At 42.6% G+C, this 22252-nt stretch overlaps 3 protein-coding genes across 9 annotated transcripts in view; 1 reads left to right on the top strand and 2 right to left on the bottom strand.

The window, feature by feature from the left end:
- The window catches only part of pcsk6 (proprotein convertase subtilisin/kexin type 6), a 40367-nt gene extending 32680 nt beyond the window's left edge, over positions 1-7687 (top strand). For 2 of the 3 annotated variants that reach the window (XM_020613707.1, XM_020613708.1), the window contains exons 13-21: positions 573-709; positions 825-986; positions 1228-1330; positions 2073-2269; positions 3273-3360; positions 3442-3545; positions 3764-3893; positions 4079-4191; positions 4686-7687. In XM_020613707.1, coding sequence (XP_020469363.1) covers positions 573-709; positions 825-986; positions 1228-1330; positions 2073-2269; positions 3273-3360; positions 3442-3545; positions 3764-3893; positions 4079-4191; positions 4686-4783 — 1132 coding nt within the window. In that variant the 3' untranslated portion in view covers positions 4784-7687. The remainder of the gene's footprint in view (positions 1-572; positions 710-824; positions 987-1227; positions 1331-2072; positions 2270-3272; positions 3361-3441; positions 3546-3763; positions 3894-4078; positions 4192-4685) is intronic. The other variant, XM_020613709.1, reaches the window with a different exon arrangement.
- A 4983-nt stretch (positions 7688-12670) lies between these two features.
- On the bottom strand, positions 12671-16298 carry rwdd3 (RWD domain containing 3). Its single transcript, XM_020613696.1, has 5 exons — positions 16065-16298; positions 14797-15023; positions 14389-14610; positions 13234-13352; positions 12671-13113 (listed from the first exon to the last, which is right to left on the bottom strand). The coding sequence occupies exons 1-5, from the start codon at positions 16147-16149 to the stop codon at positions 12999-13001; spliced, it is 768 nt and encodes a 255-aa protein (XP_020469352.1). The 5' UTR covers positions 16150-16298; the 3' UTR covers positions 12671-12998.
- Positions 16299-17251: 953 nt separating this feature from the next.
- The window catches only part of LOC109967870 (apoptosis regulator BAX), a 17749-nt gene continuing 12748 nt past the window's right edge, over positions 17252-22252 (bottom strand). Inside the window, exons 5-7 of one of the 5 annotated variants that reach the window (XR_002276006.1) lie at positions 20567-20671; positions 20104-20488; positions 17252-17721 (exon numbers count right to left, since the gene is read on the bottom strand). Coding sequence is in view for 2 of the 5 variants with exons in the window: in XM_020613737.1 (XP_020469393.1) it covers positions 20390-20488; positions 20567-20671 (204 nt within the window). In the remaining 3 variants the exon portion in view is untranslated. Of the gene's footprint in view, positions 17722-19109; positions 20489-20566; positions 20672-22252 lie in introns of those variants that run through there. The other 4 variants (XR_002276007.1, XR_002276005.1, XM_020613737.1 and 1 more) reach the window with 4 other exon arrangements.

The following is a 22252-nucleotide window of genomic DNA, read 5'->3' on the forward strand; positions in this document are numbered from 1 at the left end:
GGGCGCACCCTTAGAGATAGGGTGAGGAGCTCGGTCACCCAGGAGGAGCTCAGAGTAGAACCGCTGCTCCTCCACATCGAGAGGAGCCAGCTGAGGTGGCTCGGGCATCTGTTTCGGATGCCTCCTGGGCGCCTTCCTAGGAAGGTGTTCCGGGCATGTCCCACTGGGAGGAGACCCCGGGGAAGACCGAGGACACGCTGGAGGGACTATGTCTCTCGGTTGGCCTGGGAACGCCTTTGCATTCCCCCGGAGGAGCTGGAGGAAGTGTCTGGAGAGAGGGAAGTCTGGCTATCTTTGCTTAGACTGCTGCCCCCGCGACCCGGTCCTGGATAAGCGGAGGAAAATGGATGGATGGATGGATGAAATTGTTCAACTCATCAGGTTCATCAGAATTTAAATAGTGTCACATAATGTGAGTGTGGAGACCAGGGCTGTGATGGACCAGATGCTGACCACTGCCTCAACTGTTTTATGTTCTACACCAGTAGAAATATTATATTATTAAATAAACAAAGCACATAGAGCTTTAATCTGCGTAATGCCACCTTTACCACTGTGCACTGTGTTTACAGGTTGTTTGATAGTTCCAGTGAGGGTTTCAGGAACTGGGAGTTCATGACTATTCATTTTTGGGGTGAGAGGGCAGAGGGCTTGTGGTCTCTGGAGATTACTGACTCACCATCAAGGCCACGCAGACCTGAGGTGTTGGGTAAGGTGCAACAACACAGGCACACTCAGGAACACACTGAAATTTCGATTTACCCTTACTGCAATTTACAAAAAAGCTTTATTATCATTATTATTATTATTCCTACTTGGCACAGGCAAACTAAAAGAATGGACATTGATCCTTCATGGCACCTCCCAGAACCCTTACCAGCCCTACAGTACTCAGCACCACCATTCAAGTCTTTTGGAAACCCCAGGCCCAGATGAGGTCCTGGAGGAGCCAGAGCTCCAAGACGAGGAGAAGGAGGAGTACAATGGTGAGAGAAAATACTTCCAAATTTTCACATTTAATCTTGAGTATATAATATTGCAGTTACCAAATTCTAATTAAAATTTGGTTGGTAGCACTCTGCTTATAACCAGGCAGACTCAGGAATAAGTTGGCATTCACCCTGTAATGTCTTGTCACATATGATAAATATGTAAAAAAATAAATAAATCCAGCATGTTGTTTAAGATGATGATGGTGGTGATGATCAATCAGTGTGGTTCACATAGGACCCTGCCACAGTGAGTGTGGAGACCAGGGCTGTGATGGACCAGATGCTGACCACTGCCTCAACTGTATCCATTTCAGCTTGAGCAGGTCAAAAAATGACAGGTAAGAAGGAAATAGAACCAGACAGGGTGTGCAGGTGGAAAGTGACACCAACTTCAGTGCAAAGAGTTTGGAAATGTAGACATACTTCTGAAAATAAAGGGGTTAGGATGTGACACTGGGTCTATGGTATTGCTCATAGTGACAATCCCACAGAGAATTATTGCCAACTCTGCAGTTTCTTACATTTCTACAGTACGGAAGTCTTTAGCTCATTGTTTTGGTTTTAACTTTACTTTCATAAGCTGCACTTTTTGCAGTTTTCCTGAAAAGACCTCTAACAAACCATTATACTCTACCTGCTCAGCAGCACACAGACACGGTTAGGCTAGCTGGTGAACACAGTGGAGACTTTAGCAGCTAAATAAACACATGTCCAGATGAATGAGGCTGTTGTTTGTTATCTGCTGAATAGGCTGATTTTGACCAGTAGCTTAACCCACAGGGTTCACACACACTGTGATGTGACAGTAAATGATGAATAAAGTTCCAACGCTCATTAAAAATCACATTTACTAATTATAAATACCTTTTATTGCGTAATGTGTAGTTCCCTTGTCATTTCACTCTGACTAGCCTTTGTTAAATCTCAAGTCAAAGTGGTTTGGTTGTTTAGCTTGGCCTTTTAAATTCTAGCAGTGAAATAATTTCTCCCCCCGACAACTCTGAGTCTAATTTATAACTGTTAAGTCTATATTGTGCTACAGGCTAGACTCTCATTGCACCTTCCTGTATGTGTGTGTAGAGCCTGCGTGAGCCACTGTCCACTGGGACACTACGAGGACACAGTGTCCCGTCGCTGTAGACGCTGCCATAAAGGCTGTGAGAAGTGTGTTGGCCGATCAGCCGGAGACTGTCTCTCCTGTCGCAGAGGCCTTTACCTCAACACACTCAGCTCCAGCTGCATTGATACCTGCCCCCCAGGTTACTTTGCTGATAACTGTAAGTTACCACATGCAGAGTGTAGACTGAACTCACTTGGTCTTTCAACAAATATATGATCAGCCATGTAAATCAGACATTTGCAACCTTTTTACTCTGACCATTCTTATTTACTGTCTCCTTGTGGTTTGGGATGTGTTGGGGGACAAAGAGGGTGTTTGGTATCATAACTGAGGGGTTAAGCTTTAAATGGTTCAAATGTATGTATGTTATAACACACAGATGAAAACACACACACTAGGACTACATAAGAAATCTAAAAGTGTCCCAAAGAAAGCACATTTGTTTCCTATTCATATTAGCAAGCTAGTTATAACAGAAAGAAGAGTACTGTCCATCCAAATGGAAGTGTCCAAGTGGATAATGATGGACTAATGGGCTTACAGTATTATTATTGTTAGTAATAGTAGTAAAAGAAGTAGTAATCATCAGTGGTCGTTGTTATATCCAAAGTTTCAAGAGAAACGTTTTATGTTGCAGTCAATATCTTTTGATAAATGGCTTTTGTTTTGAAACTGGCCAAAATAGTCTAGCTAAACATTTGAAACCTAAAAGGTATCCCGTGGAGTCTTTTTTATTTATTTATTTATTTTTTACCACTAATGGTCCGATGGAGTGGTGCTCTTGTTAATGGTTGCCTGTTTTTTTTTTCTGGCTTTATGCTATACTACTGACCGACAGCTGATTGTGGGTAATGTGGAGGTAATGTGCAAGTAAAAGGCAGTAGGAAAAACACTGATGTAAACAATGCAGGTTTCAGAATATTCAAAATCTGATTTTGCAGAGAACTTTCAAGAAAAGCTCACCGGGTACCTTTAGTTATCATCACTGATCTCTGTCTGAATTGTTATATGAATTAAACCTGTAGATTTTGGAACGTTTGAGCTTAAATAAAGGCCTTTAAAAAAAAATGACATAGACCAATTTAGATGTTAGGAAAATCCAGGAGTCTCAGTGTTATTTCCACCACTACTCTGATGTCAGTGATTGCTGTCTATGCCAGATCAAAAACAGTGTTCGAAGTGTCACGACACCTGTAGGAGATGCCTGAGGTACGCAGACAGATGCAGTGCCTGTAATGAAGGCTACAGGTGTGTAAAGACAAATAGACTAGCTACTACTCATATACGTATGAACGTTGGCTTAATATCATTTGGGTTTTTTTGTTGTAGTCTGGCAGGGGTGACTTGTGTCCCTGAATGCACCAATGGAACCTTTTTCCATCTGGAAGAGATGATGTGCAAGCCATGCCATTCATCTTGTAGGACTTGTACAGGTCAGTGTGTTTGCCAGGTATATGCAGTTTCTACACACAGAAGAATCCTAGAAGCAGAAATGCTGATTCAGAAACCTGTGGTTTAGCAGACAAAGCGATTCAGAAGTATGATTATACACTTCTTTTCAAAAGCACTGTGTGCTCCTGATACTGTGTTGTACAGTGGCCTGCACGTTTTGATCTTGCTTGACTTTAGGTTTCAAATCTGTGTTTCCCAGGGCCGAGTGAGGAGAAGTGTATCCAGTGTGCTGAGGGCTACCTGCAGCAGGAGTGGAGGTGTGTACAGACCTGTAGCCCTGGCTACTACTCTGAAGAGGCAGCAGGAGTCCCTAATAACATGTGTCACAGGTGAGAATAATATATCTCATATCATTCAGTCAGAAAAAGTACATTTAGTATTAATTGTGCTTGCTGTAGCACCCCCAGACAATTAGCCTTTTATAATAGGAAATAGAACAGATAGGATTTTGTTCAGGATTTGATGACTACAGCTATGTTCTACTGGAATTACATATGTCACTCTGTGTCTCCAGATGTGAGCAAAACTGTCTGAGCTGTGGAGGCCCCGGAACGACTTGCACCAAATGCAAAGATGGCTATAGTCTGGTCAGCAGGACTTGCATCGCAAATGCATCGTGTAATAATGGTGAGTTTGAAATTATATCCAAACATCAGCTTGATTCACCAAGAATGTCTGTGTGATGTAGTACACATCCACTGGAAGGCCACCTAACTCCAGCTATTCCTCTTAGCTACATAGGAGCTGCTAAGTCAAAAGTAAGTTGAGTCACACATACTACAGCAGAATATGGAATTTTAATTTGGGATTTGAGTACAGTGCAAGCAGAACAAACACTTAATACCAGGTGTAAATGTAAAGGGCCTCATATTCTGCATATAATGTATCCATAAGTTACCTACTGTATGTAGATTTCATAGGTATTGTTCAGTGTGCTAGCCTGTTTAAATTCTACATGATTTCAAGATATTATTTTCCAAAAAAACTGGTTATCAGTCATTTTCCCAAAAGGTAGGGAATGGTTTGATACAAAGCAGATTTAACTTGGCACTTTAACAGGGGGCAGACATTAAAGTTCTTGTGCTTATGTCTGTTTCGTTGGCTTTGCTGTGCTCTGTCAGCTGATGAAATGTTCTGCGACATGGTCAAGTCCAACCGTCTGTGTGAGAAGAAGCTTTACCGTCAGTTCTGCTGCCGTACCTGTATGATGAACGGATGACGAGCCAACCACCTGACACCTGTTTCTCTCTTACATAGTCAGCATTAAAAGGAAATAACAACAAATTGTATCAAAGTTTGAAAAGAGCTCTTCAGTTACTGTTCTGCAGGTTGCTAAAGATTTTCATAGATCTCCTTAAAACAGTGCCTGCAGTATGTGGAATGTGTACAAATTCTCAAACACCTACTGTATTGAACAAAACTGCATTATAATGAATGTTCTTTTTACAACAAAACAAAGTACTGTTTAAAACTGTTTTTACTCAAATGTAAGGAGGAATGAAGCTGGTAATCGTGATTTCTAAGGTTTTTCTTTTTTCTCAGCCATATACAGGCAGATTCCATACCAGATAATATAACCACGTATCTAATGGACCAATAAATGTAATAAGCATAATTATCATAATTACAAAAGACACAAAGACCAAACTATACTAGATGGACTACATTTAGCATCTACCAATTTTTGAAGAAATATTCCAGCTAATGAATGAATTATCTTACTATGAGCAGCCAGTAAATGAACCAACTCATTAATGTTACGTATGAAGACACACCTGCAGGGCTTTGTCATCACTGACTTAGCATAATGCAGTCCAGTACAACACCACCTTTAACTATGACCTCACTAACAAACATATAATTGAATTTACACATTTATGACAATTTCAACAAAAACTGAAACACTTTGAGCTTCATATACACAGATGTTGAGGCAGAAATGTTGCATTGAATTGCTGGTGAGTGTAGAAGAATATGCACAGACATTGAAGAACCTTTCCTAACTTTTATCACAGTGTTAGTTGCATAACCTTGAAAATGTTACTGTGCAGATGCCTTCATCCTACAAACTGATAAAAGTTGGCTTTGACAACCTGTTTTATTGAATAGCTATGCACACTTGTTGGTCGTTGTATTATGCAGCCAAGTGAAGCTGGGTGCTTTAACATCAATTCATCTCTTGAAGCTTCATTGCACAAGTATATTAGAACTATCTATTTGGACCGGTTGAAATCAGAAATTATATGTCACTAGTGAAAAATAGTTAAGTGTTTACATCATGGGACACTTTTCATCATTCCTTTTTCATAAAGCTTGTTCAGGTGACCCTGCTGCTATTATGCTTATACTGCTGGGGGACCTCCCATGATGCATCAAGCACCTCTCCTCTCCTCACTCTCCATACATTTATATTCCACCACTGCATGTCATTAACTTTGTGTCTCCTCCTTCCCATAGTTTATGCTCTCTCCCTGTACCCTCCCTTGTATAAAATGAATATAATTTAATTGAACTCAATTGGCTTGATGGCTTGGCAGAGAGATTGGCCAGCAAATCTCCAGTTGTCTACTACAGTGTTCTTACACAGGGGAATATCTGTGCAAATGGTCTCAGTAGCTTATGCCAATGATGCTAAGATGTGCTTGAAAAGCGACTCAGCCTTCCCCCAGAGGTGCAGGACTGGATAAAACAGGCAGATCGAACAAAGAACTTAATGCACCAGGGTTCTGCGCACCACAGGTCCCCCCATGTGATACTGCACTCGACCGTCTGATCCCACCTTGTCCATGCTCCCTGCTGTCACATTCCAGCTGACTTTTTCTACTGCTTTCACCGCCTGCTGCCTCTCTTCCACAGACTTTGTCATAGTGGGGCATGGGGAACAACCCCGGTCCCGCTTGTCCAGTAGTCACCAAGTCTATTAGTGCACTGTGGTGCAGTCTTGCCTCTGCCTTTTCAACAGCATCCTTGGCCGTCCATTTCTTGCCTGTCTTCATATCAATGCCAGCTTGAGAGACCTTGGGGTTGCCTGACTGTCTGTGTTGCAGCACTTCCCTGGCACGGATGTTCATGAACTCCTCTGTGATGGAACTAAGAGGAAGTTAGTCTTGTTCTTCTTCCAGTATAAGGCTGTGTTGCTCAATAATCTTGGGAGTCCCAGCCACCCCTGCTGGTGCTGGAAATCTTCTTTTCTAGTTCTTCCACAGCTGATATTGCCACCAGATACATGGGAGGAGCCAACACTGGCAAATCGAAGCCTTACTTGCCTGCTCTAACTTGTCTACTGAAAAAGAACTTAATACACCATTGTTGGGTTCCTCCATTGAGGTTCTGATTGACTCTGCGGCCTTTAATGAGCCAAGGCTCTTTACAGGCTTCTTCATCAGGTTTGGCATACAGGTTCCCCCCCACTGTGAACTGGCAGCAATCCACCAGCTTACCACCTCTGATCACAAGGGGACTTGTGTCCATGCAATGAGGTCCTCCCCAGTCCCCACAGAATCCAGCTTCATCCTGGAGACATCTTTGTAGTGACTGTCAGGTCAACCATGAATGCTCTGATGGGTGGTTGTCAGATCCCAGATTTGATCATAGGTCCCCTACACTCTACCTCAGCCAACTTCACCACAATGTTCATTGCTACAAACATGATACAGATGTCATATCCACACCCCTCCTACTGCCATAGGTGGCACCTATAACACAGTAATGGGGCCTATTGTGTGGAGAAGTGATGCCCATTGAAGCCCAGTGTTACATTTTTGCAACATTAAAATAAATGCATCCAAATCATGTATATTTTACTTTAAAAAAATGTATTAAAATATTCTATTACTAAACATCTTTAGGATAAAGAAAAAAATACTACAGGTCAAATAATTAGATAATTGTTGAAATTGGCCTAAATGAGAGAACTGTAAATCTTACAGTATTACTATTTTCCCACCAAAAATGTTGCAGTGATACAGTTCAGAATCTGGGGTGTTGGGATACGTAGCGTTTGTCTACAATCAGTCAGGAGTACTGTAGGTACTACAGATAGCACTAGACCAGGAGTGGGTAATCCCACTCCTCGAGTGATGCTGCCCTGCTTGTTTTTCGGGTAAGTTCAGTCAATCAGAAGCTGGAAGATATGGATAATAATAATAGTAATAAGGATAATACCTGTGTTTGGCCAAATATGTTACACACAAGGAATTTGTTTTCGGTACAGAACCGAGGCAGCCATCTGCGGCACCAACTCACACCGACGGCTCTAACCATCAGGGGCATCTTGGGGGACTGCAGACTGCAGTGATTCCAACCCTCCAGTTAGGAGATGACCGCTCTACCCACTGAATCACCGTCACCCATACTGATTCACTTTGTCCTCACTCCACCTGTATTTAAGATGCTATCTTCCAACTTCTGATTGAGTGAATACGTCTGATCCAGATCGTCAGCCGTAGGTAGGGCAGGGAGGGTTGGATAACAAGCAGGGCAGAGGCACTCGAGGACTGAGATTGCCTACCCCTGTGCTAGACAGTTTAAAATAGATGTTGCAGTCTTACAACTGTGGGCCTCTGGGGGCTAGGGAGAAGAGGACAATGATGACAGTGCATCCTGTAATAATCCCCTTCTTCTCTTCCCCTTGATGTCACTGAAGATGTTATGACCCCTGAAAATACACTCAGCCTAAGTCTGTGTAGTAATCCAGAATGCGGTTTCCCATGTTACTTGGGATATGTTGAAATTCCAGAGTAATCCCAACCAGCTATTGACCCATAGGCATTCATAAGGTCCAACCATCCATCCATTATCTTCTATACTGCTTATTCCTGAACAGGATCGCGGGGGGGTTGGGTCACAGGGCTGACATGTAGACCAAACAACCACACACACTCACTCCTAGTGGCATTTTAGAGACACCAATCAACCTAAGCTGCATGTGTTTGGACTGTGGGAGGAAGCTGGAGTACCTGGAGAGAACCCACGCAGGCACAGGGAGAACATGCAGACTCCACACAGAAAAGCCCGCCGTGAGGTGACAGTGTTAAGCACAATGGTGTCATGCCGCCCCAGGTTCTACCATAACACTTAGAAATCCTCCCTGATCCACTGGGCGACCACCTCAGCAAACTGGAACATGAGGGTGTGGTGAAAATTAATTGTCCACTTCACCTATGCAAGCGAGAAAGAATAAAATAGACTTACACCAAGATGTCTTCGATTTTAGTTTGCAGCAAGGATAAGTGAGAATATGCACAAATGATCTATCTCAGGGGTTCATGGGAGTTTGCCCAACCAGTCCACGTGTTTCGTGGATCTGGAGAAGGCATTCGACCGTGTCCCTCGCAGCGTCCTGTGGGGGGTGCTCCGGGAGTATGGGGCCCGGGGCCCTTTGCTAAGGGCCGTCCGGTCCCTGTATGACCGGAGCAGGAGCTTGGTTCACATTTCCGGCAGTAGGTCAGACTTGTTTCCGGTGCATGTTGGACTCCGGCAGGGCTGCCCTTTGTCACCGGTTCTGTTCATTATTTTTATGGACAGAATTTCTAGGTGCAGCCAGGGGCCGAGCGGCTGGGGTGGGAATCAGCACCTCCAAATCCGAGGCCATGGTTCTCAGTCGGAAAAGGGTGGCTTGTTCCCTTCAGGTTGGTGGAGAGTTCCTGCCTCAAGTGGAGGAGTTCAAGTATCTTGGGGTCTTGTTCACGAGTGAGGGAAGGATGGAACGGGAGATTGACAGGCGGATCGGTGCAGCTTCTGCAGTAATGCGGTCGATGTACCGGTTCGTCGTGGTGAAGAAGGAGCTGAGCTGTAAGGCGAAGCTCTTGATTTACTGGTCGATCTACATTCCGACTCTGACCTATGGTCATGAGCTTTGGGTCATAACCAAAAGGGCAAGATCCCAGATACAGGTGGCCGAAATGAGCTTCCTCCGCAGGGTGGCCGGGCGCATCCTTAGAGATAGGGTGAGGAGCACAGTCACCCGGGAGGAGCTCAGAGTAGAACCGCTGCTCCTCCACATCGAGAGGAGCCAGCTGAGGTGGCTCGAGCATCTGTTTCGGATGCCTCCTGGGCGCCTTCCTAGGGAGGTGTTTCGGATAAGTGGAGGAAAATGGATGGATAAATGGTGAAATATTCTGTACTTTTAAGAACACCATTTCTACCTCCAGGAAAATTCTTTATTCTTTACAGGTGAACTCGTGTTGCACCGAGGCAAACTAAACATTTAAGCTGATTACAGACTTTCTGAAACTTTGATTTCTCTGCTCTTTTGGGTGACTGAGTTTGTTGCAAAAATGATCACCACTCAACATAAGAATTGATATGTGAAATTCCACTAGTGGAGAATTACACTGTCCCAAAGTAGAGGACACTGGATAGGATGGATATCTATCTCAGCTGAGAGGCCAGAGGTGTGAACCCTCATGTAGAGTTATCACAGTCTTAACAAACAAAAATAGTTTCATGGAACAGTTACATCCTTCCATCATGTATAAAACTATGCTGCAGATATCACCCTGTCTGCTTCTCTAATCCCTTCAAGTCTTGTAATGCAAGGACTCACCTTGTCCTCCCTTTCTCAGGCACCTTTCATAGACAAAATGTAGTCAGCACAATTCCTTACATCCGTCATAAAACCTTCACAAGCCTCTAAGACACAGCATTAAACCATATGCACATAATATCACAGAAACACATTATCATGCAAATCTGTAACCTTGCTATAACAGGGGGTCCATTCTGCAATGTCAATATAAATATTCCTGAGGTGATACTCAGTAATAGTATACTGAAAAATAACAACTGGCATATCCATCATCTATCTATACCACGTATCCAGAAGTGGGTTGTGGTGGGGCTGGAGCCAATCCCAGCTGACACTGGATGAGGGGTCACCAATCTATGACAGGGCTGACATAGACTCCCACTCGCAGGCAATTTACAGTCACCAGTCAACCTAACTTAACCACATCTTTGGACTGTGAGGGGGAAGCCTGAGTGCACAGAGAAAACCCATACAGGAACAAGGAGAACATGCAAACTCCACAAAGAAAGGCCACAGGAGGCCATAATGTTTGAACCAGGAAGCTTCTTGTTGTGAGGTGACAGTGCTAACCACTGCACCTTCAACTAACAAATCAACTAAAAAATATCAAACAGGAACAATACTGAAAAACAGCTTTCCCTCCATGTTCACTATTGAGATAATAAAAATCAAACCAAACCTTAGTGAAGATGGTGGCATGAAGGTACAAGCCCAGGCCAGCAGTCATGCAGACAAGCCCTCATAGACCCATATGATGTTAAAGTGTTCTGGAGGGAAACATATAATAGGGGTGGTGAGTGACCGGAGGTTTAAATTATTGCACTGAACCAGCTGGAATGTGCTGAAACTCGCTCATCGGTTTGTATCCTTTGTGTGTTTCTGCTAACGATACAGATACTCTCATTACGGATCAGATGGATTCTTTCTGTCTCATATCATACCTTCCTGCTAGAGTCATCTGCTCAGCTGAAGGCAGGACATCAATTAATTTCACAATATACACATTTGTCTGGACCAGGCTGTTCAGTAAGTAAACATAGACAACTGATTTTGGTAACAAAAGATTAAAGATGCATTTTTTACCTGTGAGTTTACTGCAGTTTGGCAGAATGTTGGATTCAGTGTTGCTGATACTGAGCTCCAAAAACGCTGTGTTATCTCCAACATATCTTGCTGTGCGCTGGCCATTATGGTCATTTACAACATATGCTCCACAGTCCTCCTGGTCATTGGTTTTAGAAAGTGAGATATTCCTAAATACTGATAGTACTGTGTAAGGCCAAGCTGATCAAGGCAGAAATAGCACTTAACACTTTTTAAGAAATGAGTTATATTTTTGACAGTGTGCCTTGTTTTTGTTTTAAACAGTAACTGTCAGAGAATGTTCACAAACAAACCGAGCATCATGTTTAGTTTCCCTTAGTTAGCATGAGCTAACTAAGGGAAACTAAACATGTAGCTACAATAAAGCAGCTGATTCTTTTCACTGTGTCCCTGATGTAAAGATAGCAAAGCTGCAGGAACTGGCTACAGGTGACATCACACTATCAACAGACCAACACATACCTACAGCATATGATCTTCAATAAAGTCTTTCACTCAAACATCCAAATAGGATGACAAACTTACACTTCACAGAACCTGTGATGAAATCACAGCCAATACACTGAACGTACATTTAAATCAAAGGCTAAGTTTAGAGGAAAAAAGATGTGTGATGCTTCATCTAGCCCAACAGAAGACTGTTCATCTTATTAACATGTGTTGTAAACAAGCAGGGATAGGGTTTTAGCTTGCTTAATTTACATAATGACAGTTCTAGCATAAAAACAATCACTTATCAAGAAGATATATGGGAATTTAATTGAAAAAAAATTGCTTTTTTGGTCTTCTATGTGAATTTTGACAACATACTGTAGTTTCCACATTTATTTAGACCAGCTATGTCTTTCTGCTTTATTGGGCTGCAGTATGACATGTATGTATTCCTGCTTCCAACTAGGGGAGTGTTTTGTCTCTCATATTAACACCTTTACATCATATGCCTTAAGTAAAGGTATTCACATCTTCACACCTACTGAGACACTTGAATGCAACAGAGCCATCAGTACTTTTATTAGTAACTGCTGCTTTTCCTGACAATTCAAAACACCTGCTGTCAAAAAGGATTGTGATGGCAGCAGCCAAGGGGTTCAGTCTGTTAAGCTCGGATTGCTAAATATGAATCAAATGAATAAAAGAATCCTAGGTTGAAAAAAACTGTTTCTAAAAAGACTGGACTCTTTTATAAAAGTGCCTGAATAGTAACAACTCAAATGAGTTTTATTAGGATAATACTTTTACGTACAGGTAACCAGAAATAATAAAACATATGCCTGGCCTGTTAATCCCTTATGTGGTGGGAGGTGACAGTGGTGCGGTGGGTAGAGCAGTTGTCTCCCAGCCAGAAGGTTTGAATCTCAGTGCCTCCAGTCCATGTGTCAAAGTGTCCTTGGCCAAGACACTGAACCCCCCCCGTTGCCCCCGATGATTAGAGCCATCGGATGAGTTGGCGCCACAGATGGCTGCCATAGATTCTGTACCGGAAACAAATTCCTTGTGTGTAACATACTTGGCCAATAAAGGTGATTATCCTTATCAGTCCCACAATGATAATTTAATTGGAGTCAAAATAAACGTAAGAAAAAAAAAAGTTATTTTGATTAGACATCAGAGCCTCAGTGTGTCTGTTGTGATGCTACAACACCGATATCTGTGTGCTGTCATTGTGTAAAGAGAGGAGGCTTTTAACAGTTGCTTTCTTCCTGTGAGTATCTGTTCCTCCCTTCAGGCAGTGCTTGCTCAGTCTGGATTTGTCAAGATTCCTCTCAGTCTAGGTTCCATCACTTTGCTGACCTGTTTACTCTCAGTCACTTAATGATGGCAGTATCTTCTGGTAAAGCTCAGTCATGTGCAGGTCCTGGAAGGCTGCAGTCAGCTCTGCTAATGATTGGTAGTTCTTCACTACAAAACCCTGGAGACTGATAGAAAGAGACCATGAAAGCTGCAGTAATAATCATGCGTGACCCAACACTGACTATATGGCCCTAGAAGTTCTGCCTTCAATCCATGTCTCTGCTACATCAGTCTGTGATTCATACCTGTGTCCACAACAGAAAGCTGAAGGGGACTCAATAAGAACCTTCATCATCCTCTCTTTGCATTTCTTGCCTGAGGAATCCACGTCCACCTTTACAGACTTCAACCGGTGGCAAAACTCCTGGACAGACAATGATTACAGTCAGAACAGTACACAGTGCACATGGAGAAGCAGCACATGGCAGGAGTCATCCTGGAGCTGACCACAAAACACATTTGGAAAGAATACACAGAAAATGTGCAACATTCGAGTTGCAGAGTGCAGTCAGACGTTACAGAGTGTTATGTACATAGAGTACTGACACCCTCCACACTCTTCTTCTACATCAGCAGCTTCATTTTTGCCAAGTCTGCTGTTGTTGGGCGCTCAGTTTTGCAGTTTGAACTGCTGTGCAATTACCCACTTGGTGACTGCCAAATGACCCGTTATAAACTGTAGCGAGCTTGTTTTAATATTACTGCAGTACTAACATGCTGTGGCTACTGCAGTATCATCAGACTGTACCATAATCAGACTGTACTGTGACAGAAACACACAGGCCATAATATTCACACCTTCCAGCTATTTGCTGTCCCATAGTTTTCTGTTTTCCTTCTGACTTTCCATTTACAGTCAAACTGCACCAAAGTAATGCTGACTTTCATTTTTTGAGATGCAGCCTCTTGTTTGAGTAAAACATTTTGGAACATTCAATAATCAAAACTGCAGAAGTTGTTTCCTCACAGTTTTTGGTACCTCACAGTATGGGTTGTGTATTCTAGGCTGAGCTGTTTCATTACTGTACTGTATTATGCATCCTGTACCTGCCACTGTTTGTGACTGCTACACATTAGTTTCTATTAAGCTTAGCACTAAGTACATACAGTGCACTGACAAGGCTGCGCTGGCAATGTGGTGACTTCAAGCTACTATATTCCTGAACCTCTGTGTTTTATTGGTAGCACATCCGCCACATCTGACAGAAGCACTCCAGGGTCAGATTCTGTGCGGTGATGCTGTCTCAGTTCATGTTAGTAAGAGTAATCACAGAACAGCTAATGCAGGCATATCCATGGCATCATAGACACTATGCGGCCAGAGTATGCTGTGTATACTGTAAAAGAAGTACTGTCTGCAAGACTCTGTGTGACACAGTGTTAAACATACAGCTTGGTACCTTGATGTCAGCTCTGGCTCCCTGCAAAATAATCAGTATACTTCGACCCAGTAGTAACCTCCCAGCCAGCTGCAGCTGCTGGGTCCATTGCTCCAGTCGTCCAACATAACGATTTCTAGATCGGATGTGGTCCAATAGCAGCACTGCAGTCCATTCCTCTTCTTCTCTCTGTTTCACCTCCTTCTCGCCTCCTGTGCACTCCTCTGCTAGCTCCTTACACTGCTGCACAAAACAAAGCACAAAATGGGTACATCAGTTATAATAATGATTTATTGTCCTCCACAGATTTAATTTCTCTTTTGTTTCCTAATAGTTTACCTTTGGTGAATTTTTACCCAAGCAGGCTACAAACTGCTGAAAAGGTTATAGCTCATTTGACAGTCAGTAAGTTTAGTTGCTAACCTGTCAACACTCTACTAGCTTATAAACCATTGGCTCTGATGGTAAGGCTGCAGCTTGATCCAGCAGCTTTTGTCTGATGCTGTGACACTGGGTCCTGGAAAGACGAGTGGAGGAGACAGAGATGTTGGGGGGACAGCAAGGGTAGTGGGGGTGCAGATTGAACAGCAGGCTCACATCCAGTCCTGTTTCTCCTCCAACAGTGCTGTTGATTTGGACCAGGAGGCCATCCTCAGCTGCAAGGCAAACAGAGTAACGTTACAGCAGTGCCATGGCATGAACAGTCACTAAAGTAAATGTCAAAATCACAGAGTTCAACTGCAACTTTTTGAAATCTAACATCCACATTCTTGTTCAGTGAATCAGAATGAGTTGACTGTGATGCTGCAGTGCCACACAACATTACGTACCATCAATGAAATGCCCATCCTGGTAATAACTTATACAAACTGGTAACAAATGAAAGGAAAACCCAACACAAGCTGTCTCAGTAAGGCGTTGGGCCACCACCTGCTGCCAGAACAGCTTCAGTGCACCTTGGCTTCAAGTCTCCAAGTCTCTCAACTCAACTGGAGGGATGAAAAAGATGTTCCCTCATGGCGGAGACGCTGTCTAACACATCTAAAATCTCCCACAGGTGTTCAACTGTAAAATCTCCCACAGGTGTTTAACTGGACTGAGGTCTGGTCACTGAAGGCCACAGCATCTGGTTCACATCATTTTCATACTCATAACCATTAAGTGACCCTCGTGTCCTGTGGATCATCGTGGAGGATAGCACTCCCATCAGGACAGAAACGTTTCACCACAGGATAAGAGTGACCGCTCAGAACAACTTTGTACTGATTTACAATGACCCTTTCTGGCTAAGGGGACATATGGGCCTAAACCATGCCAGCATCTGCTTTCACCATGTTTCTCCAACAGTGAAATAAAATAAAGAGATAGACAAACAGTTCTGGTCCACTTCTACTGGCTTTTAAGGTATTTCTGAATAGGAAAGTCTTTACTGAGGACACATGACATTCTTCACTTTAAAACCATTAGCTATATTTGTCTCATTATTAGTATCTATTTGGCAATATTAATATTTCCATAAAAGTATTAGGAAACTTGGATTTACTTAAGTAACTGGTGCAATGGGCCGTATGAGCACTGATGTTTCTAATTCTCCTTTTCGCAGCTCTTTAACAAAAGCTTCAGGTTAAATGCTGATGTGCTTCATTATTGCCATTTATTTCATCTTTGCGGTGACAGCGCAGAGCTGACTATCTTACCAGACTGCTGGATGAGCCGGAACTCCCCTTGTCCGCAGTAAATGGACGGTAAAACTGAGACCTCCTCTAAAGCAGCTTCAGACATTACTGCTGAATCTCCACCATAGCACTAGCTTCTTCTGAACAGCTTCGAGCAAGAGACGTGTCGACTAAAACACTACAGACGTGTCGGTACTTTCAGTGGGTATAAGAATGTTGCACAAGTCGCACCTTTATTTCGTCCGGGTAGTTTCGCATCTGAGATCCGTTCCGCGCCACAATGTCCTGCCAGCGGCGCACATTGCACCAATTGTCACCACAGTTCGATAAGCATTTAATAAGGACGACGACGACAAAGCGGTTTGAACAAAATCTTACCATAATGGAATATAGTATTGTAGGATATGACATAATGCTGCTGAAAATGGATTGTATTATCTAGTGAAATAGTTTTACTATTTATTACAGCAAATTCTATATTATACCTATATTATATTATAGCAAATATAGTATAGTAGCCTAATGATTTTACCTATCGGTAAAAGCACACGCGCCAGTCCAACTGGTTCACTTCTTATTACAATAAATGTAATAATATCTTTTTAATTAAAATTGAAGCATGACAATCAAGTGCAAACCATTTTACTGCAATATGTCATACACTGTTCTCTGTTCTCTGTGAAGGACCCCAGTAACAACTGTCTTCCAGATTTTGGGTTCATTCAGAGCTGTTGCCCCCATGTGTGGTAGGTTTTTAGAACATTGGAAGTTTCCTTTAAAAGGCCGACTTGCAGCCCTGAAAAGCTGAAACACTAACTACACCCATAATACAAACAACAACAAAAACAGAGAAATCAATTTATAATAAAAAAAAGAACTGAAGAAGTGAAATAAAAGTAATGGACATGTGTGCAGGTAATATTTTGGCATCAAAATCACAGACAATTTTTTTGTTGTGCATAAAGATGCCAACAGTAACAGTTTAGTTTTTGTTAAAAGCACAAACACTGTTGCAACTGGTTCACTGTGGGTGAGCCATCTATTACATTTCACACAGAATGCCATTGTTGCAGTCACAAATTCTTTGGTATTCTCATGTTTACTTCTTTTGTTTGCATTGGAACAACACAGAAAAGCCAAATCTGATACATTTCACCCAGAACTCCAAAAATGGAGTTCAACAATTGTCTGGTAGAAGTGGTGTGTTATCTGACAGAAATGCAGGGGTGCCAGTATTTTTGGACATGACTGGATATATAATGCAAATTGGCCCAAACCTTAAATGTTTAATTAATGCTGGAATCAGCTTAAAATATACAATAAGAGGCAATAAACATACACATTTGGTGTGTTTAGTCAAAACTGGAACAAGAGGCCACAATCACCTCATGTCAGGAGCCACTTGTACCTTTCTAAACAGCATTCACACAACGGACACTGAAGTATTACACCTGAAATTTATTCACAGAAATTGGGTCCAAACAGATCTTTTTCTGACAATAAAATATTTATCAGGTCACATTAACAAAGCACTAACACAAGAGAAAAATAGTGTGATACCCCCCTCAAAAGTGCATGATCAGTTTGGTAGCAGACACTACATAACAGCACCTAGGTCTGCTATAGGCCACTCACTGTTCCCAGTCATCCAGATTGCTCAGTTCAGATCCCTTACACACTGCAACAAGTAAAAGCATCAGTTTAAATAATCAATTCATTATCTAGAACCCAGTTTTCCCAGAGAGCTATAGAAAAGGGTTTCTCCGCTCCATCCTCCCAAGTGTGTGTATGTTTTTACTTTAAGAATCAAAACATCTTTTAAAAACTAGAGGACATAACCTTTTGCACAACAGTTGTAGAGGTTTTTACAGGTAAAAAATCTACCAGTATTAGTTCATCATAAAAATCCACTAGAAAAGTTGGTGTGTGAAAATTAAGTTGGAATACTGTGGATATTTACCCATAGCCGTCCCTGGTAGGCTAGTGGTTAAGGCGCAGCGCTTTCGTCGCTGCGGTGCGGGTTCGAATCAGGGTTGCGTCAAGAAGGACATTTGGCGTAAAACGTGCCAAATGTCAACATGCGAGTCGTCAGTTTGACGATTCGCTGTGGCGACCCCTAAACGGAAAAATTTACCAAGCTGGGAAAAAAAAAAACACAGTGGACTGCATACTGTACGTCTCCACATGCTGACCAAAGGGACACATTAACCATCTCAGGCTACATGTGTTCTAACATGCATCCATTTGAACACACATTTTACATGTGACAAAAAGAGACATCCATTTTAGCATTTTCAGATAGCTCTTTAAGATGTCACCATTCACAGTGGAGGAGCCCAGCTGTCAGACAACAGAATATTTTGACAAACAGGTTCTGTTCTTTATCAGCAGGTTCATGTCTGTTCTGTAGCCTCTGCCTTTCTCGTTACTTAGAAGTAATTTTAATGTATTTTAATGAAGGGGTGTTGTCACAGACATCCTTCTGTCTGTGGTCAGACGAGTGTATGACAGTGATCTGATGGTGGGTGACAAACCCACTAACAACAGTTTCTAGGCTGCTGCTTCAAGTTCCTCCTCAAGTCCACATTTAGTTAGTGAATAGAAAACGGTTTGTGTTGGCAGAGCAAAAGTTTAGGCACCCCTTGATAAATAACAGATTTTGGTGACTGTATACATCTACAGTTCTAAGCTAGTGTGCAAACCAGACGTGTTCACAGTACAGTGGTCACCCAACATACAATACTTTGACTCTGTGTATTCTCAGAATCACTGCCAGCAGTAAAGTGAAAATGTTACTATTTAAAGTAGAAGTTTTCCACTAAGAGTGGTCAGGTAGGAGAACTTATTCCACAGTTTTCAAAATAAAAGTCAAATTCAGTTCTAGCACTGACAATGTTAAACTGTGTTAGAAAATCTCTTTTTCTCCATAAACGTTCACAGGTACAGGACTGTGTGCATAAAAACTTGAGGAAGACAGAGCTTCAATTGTGACGACAGCAGAAGCTTAAGACTACACTTTTAAAAATCTAATTGTATAAGAAATAATTTAAATTCATTCACTTCAGATTGAGTCAGTTTTACATTAATTCAGCAACTCTGACAACGTTCAGCAACACTGTTTGTTGGCAAAGTCCCTTTTACAAAAGACCTTTTGACTTCTTTTTAACGGTTCCTGAGTGAACCATGACAATAAGCCAGCATGCTCAACACAAGGACCTGGAACTGTACCTCAATTAGATGGCATGCAGTCATCAGTAATGTGCAGTTAACGTCAAAATGTCTGCTGTGAAAAAGGCCTACTGCAACAGTGAAGGCCGCTCACGTTCCTTCAGCAGGGGTTTTCAACTACTGGTTCATTGCCCCCTGGTGGTCTGTGAAGGCATTGCAGGCAGTTCTCGACCAGGCATTTAATAATCTAATTTCCCTATAGGAATCACAATTTATCTTATAAAACACATTTTCATGTATTGATTATAGTCACTGTCATAGTGAAAAGATAAATTCATGCAAATTATAAAATTTATATAAGCCAAGGTGACTTTCAAAACTCAAATAGTGCCCAACAAGTCTATCCACAACACAACAGCGGTCCTCAGGTTGCTACAAATGAAGCTGAAATACTTCAAACTGACAGCCATAATATAAATGTGTGACCCTGTTACATTTGTTGGGATGCACTTGTATTTCCAGGTCAAGGAACAGCAGAAAACAGGGTTTTCATAAAAAAAAAAAATAAAAAAAAAAATATATATATATACTTAGATGGGAAAATACACAATCCTTAAACCTGTACATCCGCTCACTTTGGAGCTCTTTAAAATCCTGTTGAGGCCGTCTCAAGTCTGAAGAATGCCGACCTGATACGAAAAGAACTTGTGACTTGCCTGATTATCTACCTGACCCTGAGATGACCCTGTACATTAAAACTAAACAGAACAGTAGCTGACTTAAAAAAGTGCTTCACATGAATTTGCTCTAGTGTGTGTAGAACACTTTTCCAGTTCTTAAAATCTTCTGCTGCAGCCATGCACATTTATAAAAAAAAAAAAAAGGCACAGACCTGGTTTGCTCCAAAGGCAGGATGAATCCATGAAGGGTAACTAAATAGCTGCTGGTGAAGGAAGACAGTGGCCAGGTGGACGGCTGGCTTTAAATGCACTTCTTGTGTTTTTGGAAACCTGAGAAGAGAGGAGGCTTTCCCCCTCTAGGTACAAAGTAGACCTCTGATTAGTAAGATGGAGGCTGAGGAGTGGTTGTTATTATTGTCCAGAAAATGTCTTAACAAGCTACATCTAACCAGGAGAGTGACTGCCGTCCTGGTTGGGAGGCTGGGAGGTCTGATGGTCTCAGCGTGTCTTCCTATAGTAAACAAAAGTTGCCACCAATACTAGTGATGCCACTATGGCTACTGTCCTCCACCGAGAAATGCCACGGATCACGCCCACCTAAAAAATTCAAAGGAGCAAAATGAATAGCTTGAATTAATTTAGCACATAACTCTAGATGGATGAAGCATGACTCACCCAGCCTCCCTGCTGTATGAGCCAGGAGTAGAGCAGATCCTTGATAACCTGGAGAACCCAGCTGATGACCGTCCTGATGGTGTCTAGATGGTTGGAGGTCAGTGCCTTCAAAACAAAATACACCAGCTCAGTCAGAACAACTCTGCCCTTGTCAGCTACTGAGGCCAGGGATCTGTGTATAATGCAAGCACGAAATCTCAGAGTGACTCTAGAGCTAGCCAAACCACATTAATTTGATTCACTCGAAACTTGGTTTCTGTACAATGTGTACAGTGTTTACATTGTGAACACTAATTCATTAGTGTCTGCTTAGTCAAAAAGTACAGTGGCAAGAAAAAGTATGTGAACATTTTGGAATTTCATGGTTTTCTGCATTGTCATAAAATGTGATCTGATCTTCATCCAAGTCAAGAGTACTGATGAATATAATGTGCCTATAATGTCCCTGCTTGTTCAATGTTTTACGTACTGTAGACTCATGAGCATCCAGTGTTCCAATGATGCAATCTTTGATGCTGCACCATTAGCTATGCTAAGTCACGACAGTCACATTAACACGAATGATTCCACTACATGTGCACATGCTGCATATTACAGGACTGTAGTGCCTCCAGGTGGCAGCTGCTTTGGCTGTTTTGTAGTGTCGCAGCTACGAGAGGGACAAATTAAATGACTCTGCACGCTGATCTGCACTTGCAGCTATTAATGCTGTTATTAAGCCACAAGAGTCAAGTGAACAGTGAGTGTATTCTACTTTTTGAGTCTGTCTCCAACTGGATGGTAACTATAATAATGCAGTTGTCTGCTGAGCTGATTACCTTTACTGAAGCACTATACTTAAGTACAATTTACAGGTACTTGTGCTTGGAGCATTTCCATTTAACTTTTTTATACTTCCATTCCGCTATATTTCAGAGAGAAATATTACATCACGGCTATTACTACTAGTTACTTATGAGGTTAAGCTTCGGACCGGGGATAGGTCTCTCACTGTTGTTTGTGCCTATGGGCCGAACGGCAGTGCAGAGTACCCGGCCTTCTTCGTATCTTTGGGAGTGGTGCTGGAAAGTGCTCCGACTGGGGACTCTGTTGTTCTACTGGGGACTTCAATGCTCACGTGGGCGACGACATTGATACCTGGAGGGGCGTGACTGTGAGGAATGGCACCCACGATCTGAACCTGAGCGGTGTTCTGTTACTGGACTTCTGTGCTAGTCACAGTTTGTCCATAACAAACACCATGTTCAAGCATAGGGGTGTCCACCAGTGCACATGGCACCAGGACACCCTAGGCCAGAGGTCGATGATCGACTTTGTGGTTGTTTCATCTGACCTCCGGCCTTATGTCTTGGACACTCGGGTGAAGAGAGGGGCGGAGCTGTCAACTGATGACCACCTGGTGGTGAGTTGGATCCGATGTCCGGGAGATCTCAACTCCCGCCTCCGGGAGAGCTTCAACCAGATCCCGAGGGAGACTGGAGACATTGAGTCCGAATGGACCATGTTCTCCACCTCCGCTGCCGATGCGGCCACTCAGAGCTGTGGCTGTAAGGTCTCTGGTGCCTGTTGTGGCGGCAATTCCCGAACCCGGTGGTGGACACCGGAAGTAAGAGATGCCGTCAAGCTGAAGAAGAAGTCCTTTTGAGCTTGGTTGGCTCATGGGACTCCTTAGGCAGCTGACGGGTA

This window comes from Monopterus albus, unplaced genomic scaffold (assembly GCF_001952655.1).
Source record: "Monopterus albus unplaced genomic scaffold, M_albus_1.0 scaffold137.1, whole genome shotgun sequence".
Classification (NCBI taxonomy): Eukaryota; Metazoa; Chordata; class Actinopteri; order Synbranchiformes; family Synbranchidae; genus Monopterus; species Monopterus albus.